This window comes from Arachis ipaensis, chromosome B08 (assembly GCF_000816755.2).
Source record: "Arachis ipaensis cultivar K30076 chromosome B08, Araip1.1, whole genome shotgun sequence".
NCBI lineage: Eukaryota > Viridiplantae > Streptophyta > Magnoliopsida > Fabales > Fabaceae > Arachis > Arachis ipaensis.
The window spans coordinates 107,956,401-107,967,267 of NC_029792.2; the positions used below are offsets into that span (position 1 = coordinate 107,956,401).

The window sequence follows — 10,867 nt, forward strand, 5'->3', positions numbered from 1 at the left end:
TGTAAATATAAAAATATAATTTTTGAAAATAATAAAAAATATTAATAATTTAAATTAAATCAAACTCTTAAAAATAGAATATTTCAAATAATAAGAAAGATAAGTAGTTTCAAATAATAGAAAAGATGAGCAGTTTCAAAATAACAGAAGAAATAGTCGGTTTTAACTAACTAATTAATGAACTTGGTCTAGTGGTTAGCTCACTAATTTGCTTAAGCAAGTGGGGGTTCGAATCCCGCCTTGTTATTATTTGAATTGATTTAGTGTAAATTCTAATAAAAAACGTCAGTGGATGGAAGTAGTACGGTTAAGATCGTCCACCTTCTATATTAATTGAAATGTTCTATTTTTAAGAATTTGGTCTAATTTAAATTATTAATATTTTTTATTATTTTTATAAAATATATTTTTATATTTATAAATACATATATCTCGTCTACATGGTAATAATTTTTTAAATTATTTATTTTAATAAATAAAATATTTATTCAATTTATTAAAAATAAAAAAATCTAATAAATTGTCTCTATGGCACAAATACAATGTCATACACTCTCTTTTTTTTGTGGGTCTAATGAATCAACAATTGTGTAGTCTAATTAATTCTTCCCTATCCAAGAGCCATCAACATGAACTACTAATGTATTGACACATATCCTTCTACACATGTAGAAACAATTTCATTTCTACACCATAGAATGCACCATAAAATAAATGCTGAAGATAAAACTTCAAGCTTCACATAGACGTGGTTTTAAGATGTGCATTTAGAGAGGGAAAAAATAACCAATACAAAAAGGAAATGTTTCAAAAAACGTTAAACACCCTAAATCAAACTCAGCCTTAAACGAGAAAGACGCAATACAGCCTATAAATTATGCATGTCACTTCACTTCCATTTGCATTTTCCTACCAGTGCTTCGCTGCACATTATATTCCAACTTTATTCTACTCTTCACTCGGGTTTTCTTTTTTGCTAGTGACAATCTTTATTCTTTGGAATTCATCTACCATTATTTACTTTCTTTCAGTCCACCTTCTATGTGTTAATATTATAACGCCACAAATAAATTGACATGGATTAGTGCTTATATGAGTTAAAATCACACATTTCAGTAATTAAATCTGATATTTACAGTTCTAATTATGTAATATACTCAATTTAGGTGCTAAATGCATTCCAATTTTAAAATAATTGAAATTGAAAACAAAATCAAAATTATTATAAATATTACAGTTTTAATTCTAAAATTCAAATGAAACCATATATCCCTTTTCCCAAGGCACTTGGTGCAATGTCACCCAGGAGGAAAATCCATTATGCAATACACATCTCATCATCTCAATAATGATGACAGGGAAACCTCATCACAATGCATAATGTATAACCCCATCAATACATACTTTGATTTATAATGTTGAAGACTACACCCTTGTAAAAGCATGTATGTCCATATATCATTTAACATATGCCTTTATTACAACAAAGAATGCACCACCGCCTTTTTATCAGGTACTTCACTGAAATTACACAAAAAATAACTTTTAGCAACATTTATGTTATGACAATATTATTACAACCACGACGAGAAACTAAGAACCAAAATTAAACAAAGGGTTTGGGTGAGAAACCCCAATCCCAATCTTGATATTGAAGAAAAGAGAAGACAGGTTGCACGAAAATAACACTGAAAATGAAAATTCTACACCCTTAAATTCTCCTAAATACAACCTTTCTGAAGCTACTATGCAATATACACATACCAGTCCCAGGAAATTATCAAACCCAACAGTAAAAGCTGTAAAACATTTAATATGACAAGTAGAAACACAATGCAATTTTCCCAAGCTACATGTGACTCACCATAGGCCTGCTCTTAACCATAATTTGGGAATCAAATAATATTAGAATAGCAATCATGTGAAGGCCTAGAATCCCAACAGGTTGTATGATAACTGATTCACTGCTTTGAACCAAGACATACATGAACTTTCAAGAAAATTCAGTCATTCAGTGCAATTACTATTGCAACTTCTACATAGCCAACAGTCAGATCGAGTCTTGTTTCGGTTTAAAACAAACTTTTCATGCAACAGAACTCTCTCATTAATCTGCAGCAAGCTTGAATACCTGAATTTTTTACCCTCTTTTTTTCTCTATTTTTTTATTATCAACAAGATATGTATCAGATTATATAATGGAATTAAGACTCCATTAAGCTTGTAACTTCTTTGGTTACTTTGGACTACTAAAACCTACTATTCTATTTTGTTAAAACACAACTAAGCTTTGCCCACTGGAAGAGGTCAGCTATATTTATCAAATGATGCCACAATACCCTATCATGTACCGCATTACATGATTAAATCCTAGATGTGTTTTGATAATTTTCCTTATGATTTTCGTAGATCTATCTCCCACTAGCTATTGGATTACGCTTCTATCTAAGCCGCTCTCCTTAATGAGGCTTCTATAAACCTTTTCTAGAAATGTCCAAATCATCTAGTGAGTGACTACTATCTTTTTCATGGAAGGAATGCATTCATACCATCCTGTCTTGTTATTTGTGTCCCCTTGTCTGACACAATATCCTCATTTCTGCAATATTTAGCATAGCAGAAGAACCTAGCATTCATGTATTGCAATCAACTTAGCAGGCTACCAATGCAGCCATGATACTTTCTCAATCCGTAAATAATACCAATATTGATATAGTGTTAAGTATCTAAGGAGAGTGAAAAACCACACTCAATAATACCAATATTGATATAGTGTTAAGTATCTAAGGAAAGTGAAAAACCACACTCAAAAGCTAGTTAAGGGAGAACCACTCTCCTTAAATACAACATCCACCCCATAATACCGAAGTTCCTAAAAATACACTGCCCTTGGAGAGCCGACATCCACAGCGGCTTCACGCTATTGGCTATCAGCATTCGGTATTTATCTTAATCCAAGCCTATAGGTAGCCCTTTTCAGGGTTCTAATACCATTGTTAAGCATCTAAGGAAAGTAGAAAACCACACCTTAAAAGCTAGTTGTCAAGAGGAAGTACCACACTCCTTAAATACAACCTCAAGCATCTCATGCTATCCAATGTTGGGACTTTGGGCACCCCATAATACCCAAGTTCCTAACACATAGTGTATGATGAAAATGGCAACAGAACCACAACACACTAAAAAGAAACAAGTTTTCAGGGATTTATCTATTCTTGGAGTGTTTGCTTGTGGTAAGGGCATCAAAGAGAAAAAATGTGCATAATACCTGATATTATCAGAATATAAGCAAGAATCATACTTAGCTGCATATACTTTAGCCACCAAACAAACATCATGATAAATCTAAAATAAAGTTCAAGCACTCAACACGATTTCTAATCAGGAAAACTCGGGTTAACCACAGTACCTACCATAGAACAAAAGTTGTTCGACTTGCAACACTAAAAAACCTTTGACATTGAAGCATGCCATTTTTATGCAAGTATCCTGCAGACATAATAGAGCAGAAGCAGAGGCAATTAAAACAACAAAAGGAGAATAATATATATACCTGACAACATTTCTATCCACACTGCTAAGTGTTCATAACATTTGAGCAAGGTATTTGAGAGTCATCAAGGAGTTTGGAAAATAAAAAATGAAAGAACAATGAAAGGAAGTGATATGTCTGCAAGTGTGTCTTCTGTTTGAGGTAGAAATTATAACAAGATTACTACAGAACATCTTTAGATTACATTGTGAAATCAATTAGTCGTCTAATTGAGAAAACAATGAGCAACAGTTTCTTTATTCCATTATATTTACAGATGTGTTTACTGTTTACTTGTTTAAATTGGGCTATTACCATAGTGAACTTAAGCATGTACTACTACTAGTACAGTACCACATGATTAAATGTGTTTTAAGACATTTATATCACAATTATTACACACCACTTCAATATCTCTCTGTAATTTATAATCCCTCCTCTTATAGTCCCTCTCTTCTCCTCCCCTGATCCTAAACCATCATATTTTATATTGAAACCCAATCATAGATTTTCGCTTCTAGTATTATGTCATTGTATTTTAGCTCTCATGTTTGGTTGAAAATATTATAAGAAAATAAATAACATTGGAAAAGAAAATGGAAACTGGCATTGTGCTTTTTGTGGAGCAAGGGGTGGCTGATATTTGAGTTATCAAGCAACCTAGGGTCATTGTCAATGACAAATGATAACCAGAATGGTAGGGTAGGGATTTCACTACCAGAATAGTCATCAGCACAAAGGCAGAATAATTGTAGTAAGAGATAATAATGCCAGATGATTGCCAGAGGAATGAGATGTCACCACTGGAATTACTGATTGTATGAAGATATGTTACCAGCAGTATGATTGTACGATGCATAATTACTTATTGGGGGTGAGAGATCTAGCTTTATCATTTGCACTCTCATCATTTGAAAATAATACAATATACATAAGAGTTTCATCAAAGATGAAATCCTAAAAGAGCATACTAGAAAATTGGAAAGCATTTGCTGGAATTCTGGAAAGAGAATCATGGAAAAGCAATAGCACAAAGATGCAATGAAGAATTATTATGGAGATAAAGACACAATCATAATAATTTAATGATGATGGGTTCTTTTGGAGTTTGGTAGCAGGTGTTAACTGGACAACTACCATAGTCAAAGGTATTAACCTCATTGTAAGCCTTCTAGTACCAAGAAAATTATATTTCAAGGAAATAAACTGATGGGCATTCGCCTATTACAAATGTTAAAATTAGTAGAGATAGGAAAGAATAGGAGATAAGCAGGACAGTAAAATGGGATTAACATTGAAGCATGTGTGCAGTTTTGGGGTGGCTTCCATATGTTGGTAGTTTCTCATAGTAATGAATAAAATGCATGTGGGTGTTGTTATTTAAAGTGAGGAGTTGAATATCTTGTAATGAAGGAAGTTTGGGAGGGAGCAGGTCTCAATAAGAGCTTATTGTAGTATGGTGTTTCTACTTTTTCTTCAAATAACAAAAATCATCCTCCTCAGAACTAGAATCTATCATAAAGAAAGGAAACAAGTTGAGACCTTATTCCCTTAAATAACATGACTAAACTAGGAATATAAACTTTATCGAAATATTCGCCACAATGAACCAAAGACACTAACAAAAATTAGTATGGATCCACATACAAAAGTTTTAAGCAAAAGGAATCAGAAGTTAGTAACTTACCCTAAAACATATGAGCACCACCTTCATTGTAAATGCATGCTAGCTAGGAAATCTGACAGCCTGATATCATCATGTATTTAGTTAGTAAATGAACAAAAACATAACAGAAAGGAATCTAAAGTCAGAAAGAAGAAGGCCATAAACTATAGAACAATAAAGGAGCACAAAAGCAACCTGATATCTTTGGCAATCACTGTATCGCCATCTGCAGCTCCAAGATGTCGCAGAACTACCTCCTCAAGCCGACCATCTCTATATGCATGCTGTAATTGAGACATAAAACACAATTAGGCTGCTGCCAATTTTTAAAAGATGCCTTTTACTCACCAATCAAGCATCAATTTTAACATGGTTGTAAAAGCAGTACCTTTTCAACTATTTTGAGTTCAAAAAATTTGCATTCATGTACCAATTTCATGTAATAATGTCCAAAGATCAAATAATGTTTCAAATATACTGTAGACTGAAATGAGAGTTCTTTTTTGTTTTTGAGAAACTAAAACGAGCCTAGTAGTTCACTCAAAATAAGAGTGTATTTATATTCATGTATCACCTTGTAGAAACAACTGGTTCCAAAAGGACAGTTCCCATCGCCAAAGTCAAAATGTTTGCAATCTATGGACCTGCAAATCACAACCAAAAACATAGAAATATTAGAAAAACTATGGTTCTCCACTCAGCTTACTTTTGTTTTTCATTTTTTTTTTAATTGTTTGATAGTGAAGATATAGAGGTAAGTATTACGGCCATCTTCAGCAGGCTCTATGCATGAATTCCAAGTCATGATTATATCATGTTACAATTGAAATAGAAAAGAAAAACAAGATATAAGAAACTTTGGCAAGTGATTAGGAAATTACTTGAGCTTTGCCTTGTAGCTGTCAACGATTTCCATTTTTTCTTCATGTGTAGAATACCAAATGACACTTGGAATGACAAAGTAAGATAGCTTGCGACAGATAGGACATGCCCTCAATGTACTATTGACATCCATCCCCAATGTTGGGTTGCTACTACGCCAATTTCTAATACATGATATGCAGAACGGATGGTCACATTCAGATAACAGCCCAAACTTTCGTTCTGCTGCAGTAGGCTTTGAAAGAACACGCTCAAGGCACACACTGCATTCAATTTCTTGACTACGTTTCAATGCCTCAAGATGCTTTTGCTTATTTTCACAACTCTTCATATGTTCTGCTCTTTCCTCAGGTCGAAAAGGATGCAAGCAGTTTTTTCCACAAGTACTACACAAATCTCCATGGATATGAGGACAAGTTTCCCCTCGTGGACAGTTGCCAGCCGCAGCAAATGAACAGATTGGAATCTCAGCAGGTGAAGTAATTCTAGATTGACGAACATCATCGTCCCCTACAAATTCATGATACTGCTGCTGTTCTTGATTCCAAGCAGGTATGCTGGGAATAAGGGAAGGACTTCTGGAAGGAGAAAACTCAGGAGCTGCAGCAATACCATTTGATGTAATTCCAATATTACCAAATACAACATCATCTGAAACCAGGGGCCGTTGTTCAGTTATTGAGGAAGAAGCCGTCGAGGATTGTGGTCGAGAAACTTTGACATGATCATATCTGCAACGACTACCATAAGCACAGACTCCTTTCTGATAAAATGTGCATATCTGTCACAATAAGAAAACAAGCACAAATGATCAGACAAAAATAAATCAACCACCATGAACTGGAGGATCATTGTATCACAAAAGGAGAGCTTGTATCACCAAATTCGGAGGATCATTCCAGTCATGAGAATATTCACAATGCTCCCCTTTCAGACATGCTCCATGAGCAAAGAATTTACAAAGAACCCTAGAGGATTTCAAAAGATAGGAAGTTACAGAAATTATAAGAGTCACCAAGTTGCATAGGCATAAAAAAGACAGCAAATTAACAAGAAACAGAGCCCGTACATACCAAGGTAACGAAAATCATCATGATCACTAATCACACCTTGATTGAAACAAACACAAAGCTAAACTAACACCTCCGAACAAATTTACTTTTATTGATTCTCTACTGAATGACAGGCTAAAAAATCATAACTTGTTTAGTCCCCACTTAATGAATTGAATCCAACAAAAGTCAAAATAAAAAAACTCCATGATTGTACCTTGTACTCTTGTTTCCTTAATTCTGATGATTGGGAAGACAAAATATAAGAGGGAGAGACAGAAAATGGTACAAAATTTTCTGTCTCAGGTACAGAAAAATTTTATATTTTTGTCGCAACAACCAAAAGAGTTTATGTATCTATTATGAACTGACCCCATATAAACAAAACTTTTACCCATCAAGAAAAATAGATTATAACAACAATCATTCAATCAATAACAATAACCAAAGCAAAACAATCGAATCAACGAACTTCAGATGAAAATTCATAATCAATTGACCATATAGAGACAGTGATAATCGATATCCCACCTCCTAGACATGGCGGAGACAGAAAAATAAAAAAATAAATATATGTTTGAAAATTGAGCGAAACGTGATGTTGAGGAACAAAACCCTAAACCTCGAAGGTGATTACTACGGATTGAGAAAAGAGGTGGAAAGAAGAATAAGGGGCGGGGCAAAAAGTAAGGAGGGAAAGCACGTGGGGTTTTGCAGCCACTCAAAAAATGAATTAATTGATTAATTAAAGGGGTGGTGTTGTGTTGGATGGGTGGTGGGAACAATAAAGATATAGGAATAGAAATATGAGCAGAGATTGGAGGCTTGAAGCTAGGATTTGGATGGATGGTAAATACTGCATAGATAGAAAGAGAGACTATGTTTTGTTTTAGCTTCGAAATGGTACCAGCAACCTACCAAGGTCATGTTCTTTCTTTATTTCCTATCTTGTGTTTGTAAGTATGTCAGTTTGATTTGTCATATGATCACGTGGCCTTACGTGGTAGGTTGCTCGAAGTAATCATGTTGAAGGATTTCAGGTGTAAGTACCTTTTGATTAAAAATGACAAAAACATTTTTTGTTTTGAGAAATAAACTAGTTTATCGCACAAAAAAGTTGTTAATATTGTAAAATAAATAAATAAAAAAGAGAAAATAATTATAAAATAAAGAGGTATAAATAAAAAAATTTAGTGTTAATATTCACTAATGTTATTATCTCAATATAATATAGATGATTCATATATATATTATATGATTATATAGGGCAACATAGAGAGAGAGACGAGTGTTTTGTTGTTGTTGCTATGTGTTATTAACTGAGATTTAACCTCCTATTTATATACGTATAAAAGGTTACATTTTCAAATTTTATTAAATTTATTATATCTTGAGAATATGGAATCACCAATCATAAATGAGCATTCAAATAACTATTCTTATCACAACACTTCCTTTGGATGTCTATTTAGGATTATGTCTCATTAAAATCTTACTAAAGAAAAATTCAATGGAAAAAAAACTTTAGTGGAGAAAAAAGAATACAATATCCTTTGTGATAAGACTGTCTCATTAAAAATCTTGTCAAGAAAAATTCCAATGGAAAAAAACCTGACCAAGGAAAAAAGAGTATAGTCTCCCCTCTTGACGACATTATTTAATATCTCGAAATCGGCACATCCTAATTTGATGTACCAATTTTCTAAAGGAGGATTTTGGAAGTGACTTTGTAAATGAATCTGTCAGATTATCGCTTGAGCGGATCTGTTGGACATCAATTGTTCCTTGATTTTGAAGATCATGAGTGAAGAAGAATTTCGGAGAAATATACTTTGTTCTATCACCTTTGATGTATCCACCCTTAAGTTGAGTAATGCATGTTGTATTATTTTCAAATCGAATAGTTGGAGCTATTTTTCTATCAGTCAGTCCACAAGATGATAGAATATATTGGATTAAACTCCTTAGCCAAAAGCACTCTCGACTTGCTTCATGTATCGCTAGTATTTCAACATGATTAGAGGATGTCACTGCTATCGTCTGTTTCGTGGACCTCCATGATATAACTGTATCACCATATATGAATAGGTATCCTGTTTGAGATCTTCTTTTGTGTGGATCAGATAAGTATCCTGCATCGGCATAGCCAACTAATTGTGACTTGGATTCATATGGATAAAATAAACACATATCAACTGTTCCATGAAGATATAAAAAAACTTGTTTAATTTCATTCCAATATCTTCTGGTTGGAGAGGAACTAGACATTGCTAGTAAATTCACAATAAATAATATATCAGGTCGAGTATTATTAGCAAGATATATTAGTGCTCCAACTGTATTGAAATATGGTGCTTCAAGATCAAGGATATCTTCATTTTCTTCTTTAGGACGGAATTGATCATTTTTCACATCCAAAGACCTTACAATCATTGGGATACTTAATGGATGTGACTTATCCATATAAAATCTCTTAAAGATCTTTTCTATGTATGTTGTTTGATGAATAAAAATCCCATTTTTTGTATGCTTGATCTGTAGGCTGAGACAAAATTTAGTCTTTCCAAAATCTTTTATCTCAAACTCTTTTTTTAGAGATTTTATAATTGTTGGAATCTCTTCAAGGATTCCAATAATATTTAAATCATCAACGTATACAGCAATTATAATGAATCCAGATGCAGATTTCTTTATGAAAACACATGGGCAGATATCATCATTCTTGAATTCATTTTTTGCCAAATACTCAGCAAGACAATTATACCACATTCGTCCAGATTGCTTTAGACCATATAAAGATATTTGCAATTTGACTGAGTACAACCCCTGCAAATATTCATTGGATGGTTTAAATATCTTTAGTTCTTCAAATATTTTCAAATAGATATCAAGATCTAATGATTCGTATAAATAAGCTGTCACTACATCCATTAGATGCATATGATGTAGCTTATGGTATGCGGATAAACTGACCAAATAACGCAATGTTATTACATCTACTACGGGAGAATATGTTTCTTCGTAATCTATATTGGGCCTTTGTGAAAAACCTTGTGCCACAAGTCGAGCTTTGTAGCGTATAACTTCATTTTTCTCATTACATTTTCTCACAAATACTCATCTGTATCCAACAGGTTTTACATCTTCTGGTGTACGGACTACAGGTCCAAAGACTTCACGCTTTGCAAGTGAGTCTAACTCAGCCTTCATGGCTTCTTTCCATTTCGGCCAATCATTCCTTTGTCGACATTCTTCGGCTATTCTTGGTTCAAGATCCTTACTTTCATGCATAATGTGTAATGCCACATTATATGCAAATATTTCATTGATAATTATTTTATTTCGGTTCCATTTTTCTCCTTAAAGCCATAATTTATTGAAATCACGTTATTTTCATAATTTTCAGAATTTTCAGGTACCTAAACGTCTTCTGGTGTCAAAATTATATCAGAATTTTAGACAACTGTAGGTGTCTTTACTATGTCTTTATATTTTTCAATAGGAATAGTATTTACCTCTTTTTTTGGAGGATTTTTGTCTTTAAAACCAACAAATCCACCACGCTTCTGATATGTTCGACTGGGACACCAATTCAAATTGGAGCATTTTTAGCTGGTATGTAGGATTTGGTTATCCTTTTCGTATCAAAAAATGCATCAAGAAATTCATTTACTATTCTTTGTAAATATATAATCTTTTGAACTTCTAGTTCACATTGCCCTGATCGAGAATTTA

General features: G+C 33.2%; 1 protein-coding gene across 2 annotated transcripts; it reads right to left on the reverse strand.

The window, feature by feature from the left end:
• LOC107613342 (E3 ubiquitin-protein ligase makorin) lies at positions 1,202-8,062 on the reverse strand. 2 transcript variants are annotated; one of them, XR_001614005.2, is made up of 8 exons: positions 7,664-8,062; positions 6,961-7,048; positions 6,080-6,861; positions 5,773-5,842; positions 5,394-5,482; positions 5,220-5,279; positions 3,414-3,489; positions 1,202-1,521 (listed from the first exon to the last, which is right to left on the reverse strand). XR_001614005.2 is itself a non-coding variant. In XM_016315303.2 (7 exons), exons 1-6 carry the CDS (start codon positions 7,672-7,674, stop codon positions 5,243-5,245), a joined length of 1,077 nt encoding a protein of 358 aa, XP_016170789.1. In that variant the 5' UTR covers positions 7,675-8,062; the 3' UTR covers positions 1,202-1,521; positions 5,220-5,242. The 2 variants fall into 2 exon arrangements, 1 of the variants encoding a protein (XP_016170789.1); XM_016315303.2 differs by lacking the exon at positions 3,414-3,489.

What these genes read in the sequence shown, in the direction of transcription:
- LOC107613342 (XM_016315303.2), bottom strand. An exon ending in GGAATGATCCTCCGAATTTG is followed by an intron (nt 6,862 to 6,960) that starts GTGATACAAGCT and finishes TTATTGTGACAG; the next exon opens with ATATGCACATTTTATCAGAA. An exon ending in AGCTACAAGGCAAAGCTCAA is followed by an intron (nt 5,843 to 6,079) that starts GTAATTTCCTAA and finishes TGTGATTTGCAG; the next exon opens with GTCCATAGATTGCAAACATT.